The 22,139-nt window shown below is 44.0% G+C and overlaps 1 protein-coding gene and 1 pseudogene across 1 annotated transcript; both read right to left on the bottom strand.

Moving 5' to 3' along the window:
• Nucleotides 1-10,802: 10,802 nt before the first annotated feature.
• Nucleotides 10,803-12,957, bottom strand: LOC123142873 (uncharacterized). Its single transcript, XM_044561584.1, has one exon. It carries the CDS (start codon nt 12,589-12,591, stop codon nt 11,044-11,046), a length of 1,548 nt encoding a protein of 515 aa, XP_044417519.1. The 5' UTR covers nt 12,592-12,957; the 3' UTR covers nt 10,803-11,043.
• Nucleotides 12,958-13,764: 807 nt separating this feature from the next.
• Nucleotides 13,765-16,810, bottom strand: LOC123097256 (protein FAR-RED IMPAIRED RESPONSE 1-like; annotated as a pseudogene).
• Nucleotides 16,811-22,139: the final 5,329 nt, after the last annotated feature.

Raw genomic sequence — 22,139 nt, 5'->3', positions numbered from 1 at the left:
GCTTTGATCTTTTTGGATCATGGGACTGGGCATCCCGGTTACCGGCCCTTTCTCATGAATGAGGAGCGGAGTCCACTCCTCGTGAGAATAACCCACCTAGCATGGAAGATATAGGCAGCCCTAGTTGTAACATGAGCTGCTCGAGCATACAAAACAGAATTTCATTTGAAGGTTTGGAGTTTGGCACATACAAATTTACTTGGAACGGCAGGTAAATACCGCATATAGGAAGGTATAGTGGACTCATATGGAACAACTTTGGGGTTTAAGGAGTTTGGATGCACAAGCAGTATTCCCGCTTAGTACAGGTGAAGGCTAGCAAAAGACTGGGAAGCGACCAACTGAGAGAGCGACAATAGTCATAAACATGCATTAAAATTAATTCACACCGAATACAAGCATGAGTAGGATATAATCCACCATGAACATAAATATCATGAAGGCTATGTTGATTTGATTCAACTACATGCATGAACATGTGCCAAGTCGAGTCACTCAATTCATTTAAAGGAGGATAACATCCCATCATACCACATCATAATCACTCTAATAGCATGTTGGCACGCAAGGTAAACCATTATAACTCATAGCTAATCAAGCATGGCACAAGCAACTATAATCTCTAAATGTCATTGCAAATATGTTTACTTCATAATAGCTGAATCTGAAACAATGAACTCATCATATTTACAAAAACAAGAGAGGTCGAGTTCATACCAGCTTTTCTCATCCCAATAAGTCCATCATATATCATCATTATTGCATTTCACTTGCACGACCAAATGATGTGTATAATAATAAGAGTGCACGTGCATTGGACTAAGCTGGAATCTGCAAGCATTCAACTCAAAAGAGAAGATAAGTAATATGGGTTCTAAATTAAATAAACAATCATGCATATGAGAGCCACTAAGCATTTTCAATATGGTCTTCTCGACCCCCAAAGGAAAGAAAAGAAAATAAAACTATTTACACGGGAAAGCTCCCAACAAGTAAGAAGAAGAACTAGAAATCTTTTTGGGTTTTCATTTTAATTTCTACTACAAGCATGGAAATTAAACTAACTATTTTTTTGGTTTTTCTTAAGGTTTATCAAGCACACAAGAAGAAAACTAGAAAAAGGAATTTAAACTAGCATGGATAATACAATGAAAGAGTATGAGCACTGACGACTAGTGTGTGAACATGAATGTAAATTCAGTGAGAAATACGTACTCCCCCAAGCTTAGGCTTTTGGCCTAAGTTGGTCTAGTACCAAGGACCGCCGCTACTCTCCTCGGTGTAATGAGAGGTGTAATCAGGATACCACTGGCTGGTCATCTCCAGATCCCATTGGACAGATGATGCCTGATAAGGGTCCAGTTCAGGTTCCGGCTCAGGTTCAGGTTCTGGAGTAAAAGCTTGGGCTCGATGGTTGTTCACCGCTTCTGGTGTGACGAGAAAGTTTTCTGCAAGCAAATCAAACAACAGAGGCACAGGCAAAATAATAATCTCAAAGTGTTTCTTATTGAATCTAAGTTTATAGAAGAGCATCCTATCTTTGTTGTCAACAATAAACTTGTGTGCTACCATGCTTTTGTAATCTAAAATGTGAGGAGGCAATTTTATCTCCCCCTTCTCAAGGTGCCTAGTGGGTATCTAAAAATGTTTAGCAAGATGTGCAGCATAGATACCTCCAAATATGGGGCCTTTTGTATGATTCAGGGCTAGCCGTTTAGCAACGACGGCACCCATACTAAAAGTATTATCTCCAAGCAAGGCATGTTGAAGAATGATAATATCAGGAACGCTCAAGTTTCCACTATTTCCACGACCAATCAAGCATCTACTAGCAAATATGGCAAAGTAGCGTAAAACAGGAAAGTGTATGCTAGAGACTTTTGCCTCGGAACCCTTCTTTGGCTCCTCTACAGCGATAGTATTAACAAAGCCATCCACATCGTTACAATGGGGTTCCTCTAATTCTCCCTCATAAGGTATCCTACACACCGCGTAAAAAATTACGTAAAGACATTTCTCTGAATTCATCATATAAATGAAATGATATTGCAGGCGGTGACTTCTTACGATAATAATAAAAGTTTTGCATGAAAGTATTGGTGAGTAAGAGATACTGATCGATCCGGTCGTTGATGAACCCGGTGAGGCCTGCAGTCTCGATTAAAGCATAAAAGTCTTCATGAATTCCAGCTTCTTTCAAGAAATCCTCGCATAGCCATTCACACGACCGTACTTCCGCTAAGCGAGGAATATTATACTTGGCTTTTTACTTCTCTTTGGCTTGTTTTTCCTGAGAGCTTTGGCTAGAAGAGCCCCTCAAAAGTTTCCTCAACATTTTCTGAATTTTTTTGAAATTTTAGTAATTCAAAATAAAAGTGCATAAAACTGAACAAGATTGATAGCAACTACTCCTACAAGTGCCTAGATCCTATATCATGCATTGGAATTGCTTGGGACCTCAAAAATTTAACATGCAAGCTCAAGAACATGGTCACCTATGCAGCAAAAATTTGCAATGAATAAAGCAGTAGAACAAAAACTAATTGGACCAATGGAGGATTCACATACCAAGCAACAATCTCCCAAAGCAGTTTTGTGAATGGAGCTTTGAGCAAGGAGACCGAAAATCGCAGCAAAATGAGCTAGAACTCGTGCTTGAGCTGGATGGGGATTTTTTTGGGTAGAAGATGAAGTGTGTGGGTGCTGGCATAAATGGAGGGGGGCCACCAGGGGCCCACGAGACAGGGGGCACGCTCTATAGGGGGGCGCCCTCCACTCTCATGGCCTGGTGCTTGCCCATCCTGCAGTGATTTCAGTGCCTAAAATCCTCAAATATTCCAGAAAAAATCATACTAAATTTGCAGGGCATTTGGAGCACTTTTATTTTCGGACTATTTTTTTAATGCACGGATAATTCAGAAAACAGACGGATAATACTAATTTTGCTTTATTTGATCTAAATAACAGAAAGTAAAAAGAGGGTACAGAAGGTTGTGCCTTCTAGTTTCATCCATCTCATGGTCGTCAAAATGAACCCACTAACAAGGTTGATCAAGTCTTGTTAACAAACTCATTCCGAATAGCACGGAACCGGAGAAATTTCGAATAACACTAAGTTACCTCAACGGGGATATGAAAATCCCCAACAATAAGAATATCATACTTTTTCTTGACAGTAGGGAGAGGAAATTCAAAAGCTCCAAAAATAATAGTTGGAACTTTTTCAATAGAATTGATGCTATGAACTTGAGATTGTTTCCTCGGAAAGTGTACCGTATGCTCATTACCATTAACATGAAAAGTGACATTGGCTTTGTTGCAATCAATAACAGCCCCTGCAGTGTTCAAAAAAGGTCTACCAAGGATAATAGACATACTATCGACCTCGGGAATATCAAGAATAACAAAGTCCGTTAAGATAGTGACATTTGCAACCACAATAGGCACATCCTCACAAATATCGACAGGTATAGCAGTTGATTTATCAGCCATTTGCAAAGATATTTCAGTAGTTGTCAACTTATTCAATTCAAGTCTACGATATAAAGAGAGAGGCATAACACTAACACCGGCTCCAAGATCATATAAAGCAGTTCTCACATAATTTCTTTTAATGGAGCATGGTATAGTTGGTACCCCCGGATCTCCAAGTTTCTTTGGTATCCCACCCTTAAAAGTGTAATTAGCAAGCATGATGTAAATTTCAGCTTCCGGTATCTTTCTTTTGTTTGTAATGATATCCTTCATATACTTAGCATAAGGATTTACTTTGAGCATATCAGTTAAATGCATACGTAAGAAAATAGGTCTAATCATTTCAGCAAAGCGCTAAAAATCCTCATCATCCTTTGACTTGGATGGTTTAGGAGGAAAGGGCATGGGTTTCTGAACCCATGGTTCTCTTTCTCTACTGTGCTTCCTAGCAACAAAATCTCTCTTATCATAACGTTGATTCTTTGATTGTGGGTTATCAAGATCAACAGCAGGTTCAATCTCTACATCATTATTTTTGCTAGGTTGAGCATCAACATGAACATTATCATTAACATTATCACTAGGTTCATGTTCATCACCTGATTGTGTTTCAGCATCAGAGATAGAAATATCATTGGGATTCTCAGGTGTGTCTACAGTAGGATCACTAGAAGCATGCAAAGTCCTATCATTTTTCTTTTTCTTCTTTTTAGAAGAACTAGGTGCTTCTAAATTATTTCTATGAGAATCTTGCTCGATTCTCTTAGAGTGGCCTTCAGGATACAAAGGTTCCTGAGTCATTCTACCAGTTCTAGTAGCCACTCTAACAACAAAGTCATTTTTATTATTGAATTCATCAAGCAAATCATTTTGAGCTTTAAGTACTTGCTCAGCTTGAGTAGCAACCATGGAAGCATATTTTCTAACGAGGTGAAGTTCATCTTTAACTCTAGCCAGATTATCACTTACACGTCCTATCTCGAAAGCATTATTCTTTAACTCTCTACCAACATAAGCATTAAAACTTTCTTGTCTAGCCATAAATTCATCAAATTCATCTAAGCATGGGCTATGAAATTTAGTAGAGGGGATTTCAACTTTATCATATCTATAGAGAGAATTTACCTTTACTACCAGTGTCGGGTTATCAAGACAATATGGTTCTTCAACAGGTGGTGTATTAAGACCATGTATTTCTTCAATAGGAGGTAAATTCTTAACATCTTTAGCTTTAATACCTTTTTCTTTCATTGATTTCTTTGCCTCTTGCATATCTTCAGGACTGAGAAATAAAACACCTCTCTTTTTCGGAGTAGGTTTAGGAATAGGCTCATGAGTTGGCTCAATTGGTTCAGGAATTGCTTCAGGAATTGGCTCAGGAAGAGTCCAATTATTTTCATTAGTCAACATATTATTCAATAATAATTCAGCTTCGTCGTCTGTTCTTTCCCTGAAAACACAACCAGCACAACTATCCAAGTAGTGCTTGGAAGCATCGGTTAGTCCATTATAAAAGATATCAAGTATTTCATTTTTCTTAAGCGGATGATCAGGCAAAACATTAAGTAACCGGAGAAGCCTCCCCCAAGCTTGTGGGAGACTCTTTTCTTTGATTTGCACAAAATTATATATTTCCTTCAAGGCAGCTTGTTTCTTATGAGCAAGGAAATATTTAGCAGAGAAGTAATAAATCATATCCTGGGGACTACGCACACAACCAGGAGCAACATAATTATACCAAGTCTTAGCATCACCCTTTAATGAGAACGGAAATATCTTAAGGATATAAAAATAGCGGGACTTCTCATCATTAGTAAACAGGGTAGCTATATCATTCAACTTGGTAAGATGTGCCACAACAGTTTCAGATTCAAGGCCATAAAAATGATCAGATTCAACTAAAGTAATAATCTCAGGATCAACAGAGAATTCGTAATCCTTATCAGTAACACAGATAGATGAAGTAGCAAAAGCAGGGTCAGGTTTCATTCTAGCATTAAGAGACTGCTGCTTCCATTTAGCCAATAATTTCTTAAGATCATATCTATCATTGCAAGCAAAGATTTCCCTAGCAGCTTCTTCATTCATAACATAACCCTTAGGAACAACATGCAATACATAATCATTGGGAGAACCTTCATCATCACTATCATCAATAATAGCATCTTCAATATTTTCATTCCCCCTAACTCTAGCAAGTTGTTCATCAAGAAATTCACCTAATGGCAAAGTAGTATCACGCACAGTAGTTTAATCATGCATAGCAGAAGTGGCATCATCAATAACATGCGACATATCAGAATTCATTGAAGTAGCAGGTTTAGGTGTCGCAAGCCTACTAATAATGGAAGGAGAATCTAGTGCAGAGCTAGGTGGTAGTTCCTTACCTCCCCTCGTAGTTGAGGGCAAAATCTTGGTTTTAGCGTCTTTCAAGTTCTTCATAGTGATCAACAGATATAAATCCCAAGTGACTCAGAGAATAGAGCTATGCTCCCCGGCAACGGCGCCAGAAATTAGTCTTGATAACCCACAAGTGTAGGGGATCGCAACAACTTTCGAGGGTGAAGTACAACCCAAATTTATTGATTCGACACAAGGGGAGCCAAAGAATATTCTTGAGTATTAGCAGTTGAGTTGTCAATTCAACCACACCTGGATAACTTAGTATCTGTAGTAAGGTATTTAGTAGCAAAGGTGGTATGGTAATAATGGTAACAGTAGCAGAAGTAAAGATAAATGTTTTTGGGTTTTTGTAGCAGTTGTAACAGTAGCAACGGAAAAGTAAATAAGCAAAGAACAATATATGAAAAGCTCATAGGCAATGGATCAGTGATGGATAATTATGTCGGATGTGATTCCTCATGTAATAGCTATAACATAGGGTGACACAGAACTAGCTCCAGTTCATCAATGTAATGTAGGCATGTATTCCGTAAATAGTCATACGTGCTTATGGAAAAGAACTTGCATGACATCTTTTGTCCTACCCTTCCCTGGAAGCGGGGTCCTAGCGGAAACTAAGGGATATTAAGGCCTCCTTTTAATAGAGAACCGGAACAAAGTATTAGCACATAGTGAATACATGAACTCCTCAAACTACGGTCATCACCGAGAAGTATCCCGATTATTGTCACTTCGGGGTTGTTGGATCATAACACATAATAGGTGACTATAGACTTGCAAGATAGGATCAAGAACACACATATATTTATGAAAACATAATAGGTTCAGATCTGAAATCATGGCACTCGGGCCCTAGTGACAAGCATTAAGCATAGCAAAGTCATAGCAACATCAATCTCAGAACATAGTGGATACTAGGGATCAAACCCTAACAAAACTAACTTGATTACATGGTAAATCTCATCCAACCCATCACCGTCCAGCAAGCCTACGATGGAATTACTTACGCACGGCGGTGAGCATCATGAAATTGGTGATGGAGGATGGTTGATGATGACGACGGCGACGAATCCCCCTCTCCGGAGCCCCGAACGGACTCCAGATCAGCCCCCCGAGAGAGATTAGGGCTTCGCGGCGGCTCCGTGTCGTAAAACGCGATGAAACTTTTACTCTGATTTTTTTCTCCGCGAGATGGAATATATGGAGTTGGAGTTGAGGTCGGTGGAGGTCTAGGGGGCCCACGAGACAGGGGGGTGCACCCTACAGGGGGGCGCGCCCCTGTCTCGTGGACAAGTCCTGAGCCCCCTGGTGTATTTCTTTCGCCCAGAAATTCTTATTAATTCCAAAAAGTGCCTCTGTGGATTTTCAGGACATTCGGAGAACTTTTCTTTTCTACACATAAAATAACATCATGGGAGTTCTGCTGAAAACAGCATCAGTCCGGGTTAGTTTCGTTCAAATCATGCAAGTTAAAGTACAAAACAAGGGCAAAAGTGTTTGGAAAAGTAGATACATTGGAGATGTATCATGCATCAGCATGACATCATCATGATGTCAGCTGCCAACACAGTCAATTGACTGGTCAAACTGATGGCTGGGACCCACCTGTAATACTCAGTGGGCTAAATAGAGTTTAAATAAAAACTAAACTAATTAAATAGGGTAATCAGCCCACATGACAGTGTCTAACTAATTTAGCTAATTATTTTAATTATGTCATTTAGTTAATACAAAGGGGCCCACCAGTCAGCCGTTGATTGGGGTCAACTGGGTCAAAGGGGCCCCTCAGACCCACTAGTTAGTGTCCAGTGGTTGGCCCCGGGTGGTACCATGTCAGCATGGCAGTGGTGCCCGACATTTAGCCGCCGGCGACCAAAACGATGACGGCGCACATGGGAGGGCATCGGAAACTGCCCTCAGGGCTCATTAGGAGCGCGGGGGGGGGGGGGGGGGTGCGTTCGAACGAGCGGATGGAGCCGCGTTGAATGGTGGCCGTGGTAGGGGCTGCGGTGGTCAGGCTCGATGGCGGCGAGCTCACGGGTGGGCGCCGAAGTTTGGGCATGGTCGGAAATGGTGACATGGGGCACGAGAGGAGGAGCGGACGGGCTAGGAGGCCTCCTGGCAGTGCCAGGAGCACGATGTCGTGCTCTAAAGTGAGCTCGGCCAGTTGTGGCCGTGAAGGCGAAGCACACAGTGGCGACGAGCGTCGGCAATGGCGGTAAGGCTAGCCAGAGCATGCATTCCACGGAGGGGAGAGAGGGAAATGGTAGGAGGGCTCACGACGGAGCTGTAGGGGCAGCAATGGGCTCGGGGGAGGCTCGACATCGACGTACGGTGGCGGTGATCTCGAGCACCCGAAGTTTGAAGACAACCTCGAATTCGACAAGGCAGGAGCTCTAAGCTCGGAGGAGTTGACACAGTCGATGTAGGCAGGGGCTAGGGAGCTCCCGAACACGAGCGAACGGAGGACGGCAGTGCTTCGGCGGGCGCGACGCGGCGGTTTTAAGGAGGGGAAGTGAGTGGGAGAGAGCGAGGGGGAAAGTGGAGATGGGAGAGGGGAGCGAGGCATTGGGGGCATCCTTATCCCCCTTCGAGACGTCACCGGCGAGGTGGTCGGGGGCGACCATGGCTCAAGAGCGCGCCCGGTCGGGTGAATAGGGAAGACGACCGGGGAGGGGGAGCTGGCTGGCTGGGCCGGCCTGGTGGGCTAACGCCCAGGGCAGAGGGGGTTCCTTTTTTTATTTTTTTATCTTATCGGTTTTCCATTTCCTTTTATATTATTTTAGTTTTATAAAATATAAAACTAACACCTAAATTATCATTATAAATTAGGCCACTCCCACAATTAGTTTGGCACTTTAAATAAAATAGTTTGCATTTATTATATTTGAAAAAGCATTTAAATGATTGTTTTAGCCCCTGTTTTATTTATTTTAGGGCATTTAAATACCTTATAAAATGTTGGTTCACCACTATAATTATCTATGGAGTATTTGCCACATGATAAACATTTTAGTTTTCATGTTTGAGAATTTCAATTATTTGACTTCAATTTAAATTTGAATTTGAATTGTGTTTCAAATAAAGTAAGGATTAGCAACAGTAAAAGTGATGACATGACACCATTATCAGGGGATTACTGTAGCTTAATTATGAGGGTGATACAAAATCCATCGCCACTTAGTACCCATGAAGAAGTGTTGATCAATCCTATGGCTATTTACCACGATTCCCCATTCCCCTAGAATGTGGATCGTATACGCGGACCGAATCTAAACGCGGATCGGTTGCGAAAATCATACGCGGGGAGGTGAAAATAGGACTTACCGCCATTTGCCGAAGTGCTTGCGGATGATGTTGGTTACGCTGGTGATGGACGCCGGTGGTCGCCTTGCTGTTCTCTAATCCGCTGATCGCCACCACCGGCGCGAGAGTGAGAGAGTGGAGAGAGGGGAGAGAGAGTGGTGAGGGTAGGTGAGGGTAATTATTGCCGGCACATCAGGCAGCAACGCGACGACTCGAGCATGGCTCATCGCGTGCAACCAACGCAGACCATGTGCATCCCGTGGGCCTAGCTGTGGAAAAACTGCCGATTCGGCGGTTCTCAGCGGGCCTAGCCCCAAGGTGCTTTAGGTTTCGTGTTATGCAGGCCAATTAATGATTGCAGGTAACCAAACAGGCCAAATGCTTTCTGCGCGTACCTAGTTGTTTGGTTCCTACTCAGCTACACCGGCGGAAGCTTTTGCTCTCACGCAAGCTATTGATGGCATCTCTTTTCCATCACTGCCCTAGGAATGTCAATCAGGTTGCACACTATCTAGCAAAATCATATGACTCAAAGTCCTCCCCCCACCCCCCCCCCCCCCTCCTACTCCTAGTTTTGTAGTGCCCCATGTAATTCATGATGTAACTGTTGGCTTAGAAGTAAAGTGCGCCGGCGAGGCATTCCTTAAAAAGAAGTACTCCCTCCGTTTCAAACCGGATGACCCAAGTTTGTACTAAAGTTAGTATTCCCTCCGTTTTTTTTACTCCGTGTATAAATTTTGGTCAAAGTCAAACTACACAAAGTTTAACCAAATTTATATTAAAAAATATGAACATCTATAATACTTAAACTATATAATATGAAAATACATTCCATGATGCATCTGAAAATGTTGATTTCATATTGTGAATGTTGATAGTTTTACTATAAAATTAGTCAAACTATGCAAAGCTTGTTTTTGACCAAACCTTATATGCAGACTAAAAAGAAACGGAGGAAGTATAAAGTTGAGTCATTTATTTTAAAACGGAGGGAGTAGTAGATACCAGCCACGTGCCTCCCGGTCCTATCTAATCTTTAGGAGCGAACAGGGTAAAACCCAGCTGAAGGTTCCGTCAGGGTCACGTAGTACTAAATAGAACCAATTCATTGGTCTGGTGAGGTGTCTTCTTATCCACTCCGGACCAGCAACTACTCCTTTATACGAGTATCTGCTTAACCAGCGGACTCCCCTCACTACTACATGACCTCAACCTTGCATGACCTCTGTTTTCTTTTTCAAAAAATGAAAATACATGTGAAATTGTGTTTTCTTTTTCAAAAAATTGTGTATTGTGTACATATATAGACAGTGTAGATTCACCTAAACACTACTACATTTTGATACGAAGGTAATATATACTAACTTTTCCTTGCAGTTAACAACAAGCTGAGCCTGGTTCAAGTGATTCCGCTTGACTACTTCAGATTCACTGTCGACATTTTCCGCAGGGCATTTCCAGTCTCCAGATCATGAATGACTGCTCTTCTCAGTTTACAAGACCAGTTCACACATTTTGACAGTCTAATCACGCGTATATGCGCATTTGCATTTAAACGGTACAGCATTGTCATCTCATTTTTGCGCTCGTCCATAAGACAACAACTAGTAAGAGGAGAATAAAATAACAAACATGATATTCCAATCATATTGCATGCCATCATTGTTCGGCAAGTTCAGATACAAAGAAGCAGCACCAAAATAACTGAATGTAACATTTCAGTTCACACACATGTCATACAAATAAATTGTTGGAGCAGCAGGAAATCCCCCCACCAGCCAGGTTCCATTTATTCGAATTGGGGAGCCAGACTGGAACTACAGGAATCCACCTTCAATTCTCCAACATCATAAGCTCAATTCAACTGAGCACCACTTCGATCTGTCCCGTCGAACAGCCGATACCATCCAGAACGGCGAGCCTCTCCTCGTCGCACCACGCGCTCTGCTGGCTCACCACCTCCCAGTCGCAGCAGGACCCTTTGTCCTCGACGCGTCCCTGCTTGAGCAGTGCGACACGCCGCAGCGCCGTGGATACCTCCACGGTGAACCTCACAAGGCGCATCTGCCTCTCCGTCCTCTGGAATCCAATGACAACAAGCTCCTTCAAATGGTAATGGCGCGAAGCCGATGTCTCCCCCGGCACCTCCTGTCTCGGCTCGCCTTCGCTGTGGGAGACATGCACATAAAGGCTCTCAAGTAACGGTGCCGTCTCGATGAGCAGGCGCGGCCATGAGGCGTCCCATGAGGAAGGCACATCGGCGACGAGCAGCCTTCTCAGGTTCGCCATTGCAGAGAAGGGATTCTCCGGCATGATCCACATCTCTGGCCCAGTAAACCGCAAGACCAGATCCTTCACGGTGATGGCGCCCTGGAAGAACTGCACGAGCCGCTGAATCAAGAAGTCGCGGTAGGAGCGGTTTAGACCAGCTAAACCGCCCCCTTCCAGTCGGCCAACCGAGAAGGCGAGGCTCACGTGCGCAAGGCACGGGGCGGCGGCGGCGGAGCAAAGCAGCACGGTAGCTTCCTGGCTGGCGAGACTCTCGAGCTTCGGGAGAGACCGGATCTCGACCGACACGAGCTCGCCGCCGAGTACAAGCTCCCTGATTTCCGATTTGGGCGCGTCAAGAACCACCCTGCGGGCAGTTATCTTGATCTCGCATGAAAGGATGTGTAGCACTTGCAACTGCGGGCACGCGGCGACCGCTTCCTCGTAGGCGGCCGCCGGCGTGGGAACCGGCAAGTCTCGCAAGACGAGCGTGGTGAGCGCGTTGAATCCCCGGAGCGGCGGGGGCAAGCAGTTGGCAAGTTTGAGGCTTCGCAGTCGGGACTCGCCGGGCTTCCTGCTGATGAGGCCTAGAGGGAAGCTGTAGGCCGACGGCTCCAGACGCGTGAGCGGCCCTGTCGGGGTGGCAACAACCTCCAGATCCCGGACGCCCCAGGAATCGACGGCGTCCACGACCAGGCGGTTGATGCAGGCCGAGGTGCTGTAGGCGAAGACCTCGAGCGACAGCCTCTCCACGCGCCGGCGAGCTTGGCTGGCCAGGAGGCTCTTGAGGGAGCAGACCATGGATCGCATGGCGCGGCGCTCGTACCGGGCGGTGATAGCCTCTAGAAGCCTCCTGTCAGACAAGGTCGAGCTGATTTTCGAATCCCTGGCGTCTTCGCTGAGGCGGAAGCACCGGTGGTAGCGGGGCGGCAGTATGTCGCTGACCTTGAGGTCCAGGACGGGGACCTCGCGGGGCAGGCTGGCCCAGCGCCTGGAGAGCGCCGCGGCGCCGAGCGCGGTGCGGGTGTCGAGGCGGCGCAGGATGTCAAGGAGCAGATCGTCGGGGAGGTCACCGAGGCGGTCCTCGTCCGCGCACAGCCGCCGGCGGCGGCGCGGGAGCTTCGCAGCAATCCTAGGCATTGGGGAACAAATTAGTGGCGATTGTTGGTGTTGGGTGGGGTGGGCTTGCGATTAAAAGGGGCATCGACTTGAAATTCAGCCGCGAAATCGAATTCGACCCGACAGGGGCATTCGCTGTTCTAATCGGAGTTGAAATTGCGCTGCGATTTGGGTTAGAATCGGAGTGTCGCAAATCTGAATCGGAGGGGGAAGTGGGGATGGAGAGGGGCACGCAGCCCCCGGTTTGCGGCGGCGGCGCTATGGTTTGGTTTGCGGATCGGCGCTGCTATACGTACGACACACTTGTATCGGATGCCTGTACGATCATACTGTACGTGGCAGCGCTGCTGCGAGCGTGCGCGGGCAGGAGGGGCAACAGAGAGGACCATCCACCTAAATCCACAGCCCAAGACCAACCCATAGCCCAAGACCAGCCCGAATTGACATAGTCCAACGCCATCTCTTCTCGTCCCCTCTCTCTCTTGCGCGCGCGGTCGACGCGGTGGCCGCCACAACATCCCACCGACGGCCGGACCTGCACATGGATTTGTGGCCCTCCGCAACCCCGACAAACATCGCCTTTCTATCTCTTTCATCGTCTTGAGCCGCAGTCGTTGGTGCAGCAGTCCGCGAGCACGCTATCGTCGTCTTGGTCACCGCCGCCGCCATCGGCGCTGCGCCTCTCATCAATCACTTGTCTTCCTGTCATGCTGATCTGAGGTTGAAGAGAGTTGTCGTGATCTTCTGTAACTTGGATTGCTAATCTAGTGGCAAGAAATTGACTTGTAAATACAAGAACCGGCTGTTCCTCTGTTATTCTGTACTCTGTCGGCTATATGTGAGCTGGTTGTGAAGCCATCGGCATGTCAAGTTACTTGTACTCTCAAAGTGCGCATATGTGAAAGGAATGACACTATGACAACTATTTCTTTCAGATTTGTTTCAGTTTTTCTCTCCAGTCAGAGGTACTGCTAGTTGACCGAAATTCAGAACATTTTCTCAGATTACAGAGTTAAACCAAACAAGCTGATCTAGATAACACAAACAGATGGCTCTAACAATATGTTGGTCGAGAGTTTAAACTGTAAATGCAGAAATATTTCAAAAACATAAGTGAAACACAGAAACATTTAAATGAATATAAGATAATGCAAACAAGAATTGCTCTTGTACATATCTCCAAAAGATGATCTAGATAACTCTGTCTCCAAAAGAGATAAATTAGTACTCACAAGCTGTTCTAGATGACACAGACAGATGGCTCTCACAATACGATTACATTAATGAAAATAAATGGAGGCATCCAATGCTATAAGCGACATTGTCGTCAAATCCATTCAGAAGTACAACAGACTCCAGAGCATGTATTTTTCATTCCTTCAGGTTGGCAGCTAGCAGATCCATGGCATTTTTCTTTCCCTTTAAAATTAAAAGAACCGAATTAGTCATTGACAAATAGTTTCTAACAACAAATAGTTGATTGTGAATATGTGTAGCACCTGGAGAATATCAATGTAAGAAATGATATGAGTTGGGGTAGCATGCTCATCTGTTTGTAGTTCCTGGAACAAGTAGCATGTAGCAATGCTTGAGTGTCTTATATATTGGTATTGTACTGTAAATTACAACTTCTCAAACTAAGTACCCGAAACTCATTTGGAAAGAACCAAGAACTTCCAGCCCCGTCTCCTTCATATTGAATATTTCCCTGAAGAAAAAAAGCTTTACACATAAAGGGAAACATGTTGAAATACTATAATAACAGAATGAAATATTACCTCTGTTTGTTTTGAACTCTGGAGATTAGCGTCTTGCCCACTTTTTGATTTGCTGACGTAATTCTGCTATAAGGTAGTTCTTACACTCTAGCAAGTTACAGTGGCAAGAAAAAAATTAACTGTAAATCTAGATACCTTTCTCCCCTTATGAGTCTGCACTTTGGTTGTACTTGTTGGCACCTGCCGCTTCTTTGCTCTCAATTTTTGGATCACTTGATCCACTTTAGATATCTTTCTCTTTGAACGAGGACGGCCTGCACTGCGAACAGGGATTGGACTGAGTACCAAGTTTTTCTTTGTTTAACATTGTATCTTCATGCTTTGATGTTGGATTTTCTGCCTGTACTTGAACAGCATGGCTAGCACGGTATGCATCAACCTTTCTTTCTAACTGATCAAGCCCATCCATCACCAAGTCGCGCAATTCATCGGGCTCTGCACCTTTCTCTGCCACTTCATGAGAACGCTTGCATAATTCATCATAACGCTGCACAACTGGTGTATTCAACATATCATCGTAGGAGCATTTAATAAATACGTGTTTGCGCTTAAAATCATTTCTCCATCGCTGCAATATATACCTAGAAGGTACATCTTTGATCCCCATGAGAGCAAGCACGGTAATGATGTGGCTACACAAGATGCCTCGAAATTCAAAAAGCCTACAAATACACCGCACATCACATTCCTCTTGCTTGAACAAGACAGTGAAATCTGAAATAATCCATTTCTCTTTAATGCTGCCATCCTCTCCTTCAAAAAAAATCTTGCGGTCCTCTCTAACTCTAAATGTAAGAAGTGGCCCTTCATTGTTTTGCAGAGATGGATAGCAATAGATTTTCCCTCTTAATTGCTCTTGAAACTCTTGAAACTTTGCATTGGTATATGCTGCTTGAAATTGCTTTTCGAAGTCAAAATGAGTAATGCATGGAATTTCCTCTTGGAACGACTTAGAATCAGCCTTGGTTTCTTTCTCTACCTTGTCTCTTAATGCATTTTCATACTGCTCCACAAATTGCTTTAGAGTTGTTCTAGCGTGAACATACCCATCAAAGAAAGCATTCACACTCTCACTCCTTTGTGTTGAAGACATCCCTGCCCAAAAAGTATCTTTTACATATGCTGGTACCCACCATCTGTGACGAGCTTGAGGAAAAACTTCTTCAATAGCATTCTGCATTGCTTTGCACTGGTCAGTGATTATAGCATTTGGTGGTTTGTTCGACATACAACATAGCCAAGATTTAAATAACCACGCAAAAGTGTCGGTGTCTTCGTTGGATAGAAGGCCACAACCTAACAGAACTGATTCTCCATGATGATTTACGCCAACAAAGGGAGCAAATGGCATGCTATACTTGTTTGTTAAGTATGTAGTGTCAAATGTGATGACATCACAATAAGATTCATATGCTGCCCTACTTCTTGCATCTGCCCAAAAGACATTTCTCAGTCTTCCATCCTTATCCACATCCATAAGATGGAAAAAGTCAGGATCTTTTGATTGCATCCGAAGAAAATATTGGTAGACAGCATGTGCATCTCCGGCACCAAGTTTCAGCCTTCTTGTCTCTTGCAAATAGTTCCTGCACTCCTTTTCACCGAACTCAAGATTAACATACCCACCAGCTTAAGAGAACCAAATTTTTTATTCAGACGGATTCCTGCTTGATCATTCAATTCCAGCCTTCTCTTGGCATGCAAGTCCAGTTTCTTGTGACATCTCAGAAATCTGGCTTTACTTGGACTTATAGGATGATTGTGGTCAAGCGTAATAGATGTAATGCAGAACTTCTCCTCACGACGAGATAAATTAATCTTAGCTGGGCATTGCATCCTCGTTGATGGATTAGGTTTAAATGAGTTCTTGGATGAATATTGAGCCTTCCCTTGCCTGTTACAAGCAAGAGTAAAATAAACAAGCTTGCTATCTTCTCCATGTCTAGTGGTTCTTCTTATTACACCAAATCCCTCTTTTTTGGCATAATCTTTGTAGAAGTTAACAACAGCATCCTCACTATCGAACGTCATCCCCTTCTTAGGCTGCAACATCATGATCTGCCTACTTGTTGATCATCCGAAGAATCCCTAATTTCCTCAAAGATGAAAGCATCTTCGTCAGCATCTTCAAATGCTCTGTTCTTATCTGCTACTTCACCAAAAATCAGATTTGGCTCCATCACGAATTTGAAACTGCCAACAAAAAGATCAAAGATATTGTGTGAGGGCCATAAATTAAATCTAGGGCATGTGTAGATTGGATCCGGGCAATGCATCTGATAAGTGTGGATTACCTTCTGACCAGCAAGGAAGGGATCGAACTTCTCTGTACTAGCTGCAGATTACGCAAGAGTGAGATTGACTCACTAGTGAGCAAGGGAGGGATCGTGAAGAAGTTGGACGGCCATGTTTGGAGGGAAGAGGAGAAGGCAGGCAGTGGAGGGAAGAGGAGAAGGCGTGAAAAGGCAGTGGGGGGTGGGGGGGGGGGGGGGGGGGGAGGAGAAGGCGTGAAAGTTTATGGGTTTGGGTAGACTGGGTTTGGGTTTGGGTTTGGGCTGGACTCTAGGCACGGGCAGGATGGGCTGGACTCTAGGCACAGGCACGAAGGATTAGCTTTGCTGGAAGGATCGTACAAATCGTATGCACACAGTCGTGTGTGAAGCAATTCCGTTTGCGGATACCCTTGGGCCCCAGCATACAATTTTTTGGGTATCAAGGCCTGCGTCCAACAAGAACAATTTTCTTTTTCGAACATTTTTTATACAATAATACAACTTCATTTCTCAAATACTCTCTCTGTCCTAAGCCCGAGACCACGTTATTATTGTTTCTTTCTCCTCTTTCATATTGATCTTTTCTATCTTTGCCAATAAATGATGAGCTATAAAAGAATTTGTTTTTTTTTCGTGTCACAGCTGATTATTCTTTTTTTTCTTTTTAAAAAGTGGCATTCTATGTTCAATATCTCGATCGAAGCATAATGGAAAACGTTTTTGCAAGTGAAACTGCTCATTTGACAAGGTTGGAAATCCCTATTCGCCGCTCGCTGCGGCAAAATGTCGGGCTACCGCACAAGGCAGCGCAGGGAGCGACAAACCTGGGCCGGCCCACTTATACATGATGCGTCCAACCGGTTTTGGAAACCTTCTAGAGGGTTCCTTGAACCGGGTTTTTTCCTGTATCTTTTTTCTGGGTTTTTTCGGCTTTTTATTGTTTTTATATTTCTCTTTTTTCGTTTTTGTTTCTTTTCCATTTTTCCATTTTTTGTTTTTGGTTTCATTTTCTTTTTCAAGTTTATTTTCCTTTTCAGAACTTCTTCGCAGTTTTACAAAATGTTTACGATTTTCTTTTTTATTTCTTTTTCTTTTCTTCTCTTTTTTTCAAAAAAATCGAAAATTTTAAATTTTGTTCGTGTTTCCGAAAAATGTTCAGTTTTTGGAGAAATGGTTTCAAAATTCAAAATCTGTTCTCGTTACACAAAAAAAGTAAAAAACTTTCAAAATTCAGAAAATGTACCGGATTTCAATTTTTTGTTCACATATTCAAAAAATGTTCGCGCTTCCAAATTTGTTCGGGATTTTTCCAAATTGTTCTCCGTTTCAAAATATGTACTCAAAATTCAAAAAAAGTTCATACTTTAAAAAATTGTTCGTGCTTCCAAATTTGTTCAGGATTTTTCAAAATTGTTCTCTGTTTCAAAATTTGTTCTCAAGATTTAAAAAATGTTTGGGAATTGAAAAAAATGTTCCAACTTTCCTAATTTGTTCACAAATTTAACAATAGTTCATGCTTTTCAATTTTGTTCGCGAATTCAAAAAATGTTCTAGAAGTTTAAAAAAGTAATCATTTTTATTTTTTGTTCACAAATTCAAGAAATGTTCCCCTTTTTCAAATTTGTTCACATCATCAAAATGTTCCTGTTTTACAAAAATTGTACGAAAATTCAAAAATGTTTTTATTTTGAAGAAATATTCATAATTTCAAAAAATTCAGTTGTAGGAGGTCGTCGATTCGACCCAATAAATGGAATGTAATTTTTGGGATTTTATGCGAATTAATGTTTAAGTTTAGTCTCTGTCGAATACGTCTTTAACTCGCACTGCTAATTGAACATGAGATGGTCTATGTCGCAGTGGTTTTAACGGTAGGCCAATTAGTGCGAAGACGCGTGCTTGAGTTACAGCGCTAGCGCGATTTTCTTTTTTGCGATTTTTCATCTCGGGAACATGCCGCCGCGTGCCACTGTAAATGGGCCGGCCCATGCTAGCTGCTCCTGTGCGAAGCGTCGGCACTTTGCCGCAGCGAGCGGCCTATAGGAGCTCCCGACAAGGTATGCTCCATGCCCACAAACTATCTGTATCTATTATAATTTTGTATTGAAAGTACACAAAGCACCCAAATGATATCTAGATCCCTGCACCATCGATCAACCACTATCATCGCTGGAACGAGTCACCGACACATCTGACACTACTCCATGTCAAAGTTAGCATGGCCTTCTCAATGACAGCCGGAAAGTTTTCGTGCATATGTCCATAAGGACCAGCGGCTTGGAGCAATAAGTCGTCGTCATTAAACTCTTGAATCGATCTGAAGCGTATCACACCCAATGACGTCATCACGCACGCATAACAAGAAACCTAACCTCGACGCTGATAACGCACAAGTATAGGGGATCACAATAGTTTTCGAGGGTAGAGTATTCAACCCAAATTTATTGATTCGTCACAAGGGGAGCCAAAGAATATTCACAAGTACACTACTAGGGAAAAGCTTATACACAGACGCTTACTAGCAGCGCGGGTTATACCCCTCGCTACTGCTACTTACTAGTAGCGCGGGTTTTTAACCCTCGCTACTACTAAGTCGATAGCAGTAGCGCTGGTTTTTAACCCTCGGTACTACTAAGCGGTCTCTACCGTGCCCCCCCCCCGGTACATGCCATAGTAGTAGCGCGGGTTTTTAACCCTCGCTACTACTAAGTTGATAGCAGTAGCGTTGGTTTTTAACCCTCGCTACTACTAAGCGGTCTCTACCGTGCCCCTGTGCCATGCCATAGTAGTAGCGAGGGTTATAAACCCACGCTACTACTAAGTTGATAGTAGCAGCGTGGGTTTTTACCCCTCGCTACTACTAAGCGGTCTCAAACGTGCCCCTTCGGGACATGCCATACTAGTAGCGAGGGGTAAAAACCCGCGCTACTACTAAGTAATGGGTTTTTTTAACAACCCTGAAATCCCCAATCCCCATCTCCTCGTCCAAATCACTCCTCTCCCTCATCCCTCTTCCGCGACGTCTCCCTCAAATCCGGTAACCTCCTCTTCCACCGTAGCCCCTCCTTCGTCCTCCTCCTCCTCCTCCGCTGTTGCAAGGAGAGGAAGATCCAACAGAGCGCCATCCATGATGATGGCCAGATCTCTCACTACTAGGAAAACGCTTATAGATAGAAGTTTACCAGTAGCGTTTGTTTATGACCCCATGCTACTAGTAGTTAGTAGTAGCGCTGGCTAGAAAGAGCGCTACTGGTATAAGTTAGCAGCAACGCTTGTTATCTAAACCCACGCTACTGCTAAGTGTAACACACCACAATATCTGATCAATAAATATTAGCAATGCTTGTCGCCCAACCAGCGCTACTATTAGTTCTGGATCTATAGCGCCTGTTGGTATAAGCGCGCTACTGTTATTTTTTCTATCTATAAAATTTTACCAGTATCGTGTTTTTTTAGCCCGCGCTATAGGTAGTGCACCACCAGCCATAGATATTTTGCAAGTTGCCATAGCAGTAGCGCGCATAGGAGACCCGCGCTACTGCTATGCCCGCCACCCACCTACCACCTTTCCCCTCCTTCCTCCCCTTTCTTCTTCCTCCCCCTTCCTTTCTCCGCCTTTCCTTGCACCTTGCTTGTTCCAATGCTCCCCCTCCACCACCCCTCCACTAGAGCCCCCCCTTCCCCTCTTCTTTGCCCTTCCTGTTGGGGAACGTAGTAATTTCAAAAAAAATCCTACGCACACGCAAGATCATGGTGATGCATAGCAACGAGAGGGGAGAGTGTTGTCCACGTACCCTCGTAGACCGTAAGCGGAAGCGTTATGACAACGCGGTTGATGTAGTCGTACGTCTTCACGATCCGACCGATCCAAGTACCGAATGTACGACACCTCCGAGTTCAGCACACGTTCAGCTCGATGACGATCCCCGAACTCCGATCCAGTAGGGTGTCGGGGATGAGTTCCATCAGCACGACGGTGTGGTGACGATGATGATGTTCTACCGACGCAGGGCTTCGCCTAAGCACCGCAACGATATGACCGAGGTGGAATATGGTGGAGGAGGGCACCGCACACGACTAAGGAACGATCATGAAGATCAACTTGTGTGTCTAGAGGTCCCCCCTGCCCCCGTATATAAAGGAGCCAAGGGGGAGGGGGCGGCCGGCCAAGGAGGGCGCGCCAAGGAGGAGTCCTACTCCCATCGGGAGTAGGATTCCCCCCCTTCCAAGTAGTAGGAGTAGGAGTCAAGGAAAGGGGGAAGAGAAGAGAAGGAAGGAGGGGGCACAGCCCCTCCCCCTAGTCCAATTCGGACTAGGCCTTGGGGGGTGCCCAGCCTCTCCTCTCTCTTTCCCCTAAAGCCCAATAAGGCCCATATACTCCCCGACGAATTCCCATAACTCTCCGGTACTCCGAAAAATACCCGAATCACACGGAACCTTTCCGAACTCCGAATATAGTCGTCCAATATATCGATCTTTATGTCTCGACCATTTAGAGACTCCTCGTCATGTCCCCGATCTCATCCGGGACTCCGAACCCCTTCGGTACATCAAAACTCATAAACTCATAATATAACTGCCATCGAAACCTTAAGCGTGCGGACCCTACGGGTTCGAGAACTATGTAGACATGACCGAGACACGTCTCCGGTCAATAATCAATAGTGGAACCTGGATGCTCATATTGGCTCCCACATATTCTACGAAGATCTTTATCGGTCAGACCGCATAACAACATACGTTGTTCCCTTTGTCATCGGTATGTTACTTGCCCGAGATTCGATCGTCGGTATCCAATACCTAGTTCAATCTCGTTACCGGCAAGTCTCTTTACTCGTTACGTAATGCATCATTCCGTAACTAAGTCATTAGCTACATTGCTTGCAAGGCTTATAGTGATGTGCATTACCGAGAGGGCCCAGAGATACCTCTCCGACAATCGGAGTGACAAATCCTAATCTCGAAATACGCCAACCCGACATGTACCTTCGGAGACACCTGTAGAGCTCCTTTATAATCACCCAGTTACGTTGTGACGTTTGGTAGCACACAAAGTGTTCCTCCGGTAAACGGGAGTTGCATAATCTCATAGTCATAGGAACATGTATAAGTCATGAAGAAAGCAATAGCAACATACTAAACGATCAAGTGCTAAGCTAACGGAATGGGTCAAGTCAATCACATCATTCTCCTAATGATGTGATCTCGTTAATCAAATGACAACTCATGTCTATGGCTAGGAAACACAACCATCTTTGATCAACGAGCGAGTCAAATAGAGGCATACTAGTGACACTATGTTTGTCTATGTATTCACACATGTATTATGTTTCCGGTTAATACAATTCTAGCATGAATAATAAATATTTATCATGAAATAATGAAATAAATAATAACTTTATTATTGCCTCTAGGGCATATTTACTTCAGTCTCCCACTTGCACCAGAGTCAATAATGTAGTTCACATCACCATGTGATTTAACACCAATATTCACATCTGTATGTGATTAATACCCA

The sequence above is a fragment of the Triticum aestivum genome, chromosome 1B (assembly GCF_018294505.1).
Source record: "Triticum aestivum cultivar Chinese Spring chromosome 1B, IWGSC CS RefSeq v2.1, whole genome shotgun sequence".
Taxonomy (NCBI): domain Eukaryota; kingdom Viridiplantae; phylum Streptophyta; class Magnoliopsida; order Poales; family Poaceae; genus Triticum; species Triticum aestivum.
This window is presented reverse-complemented; position numbering and strand designations above follow the sequence as displayed.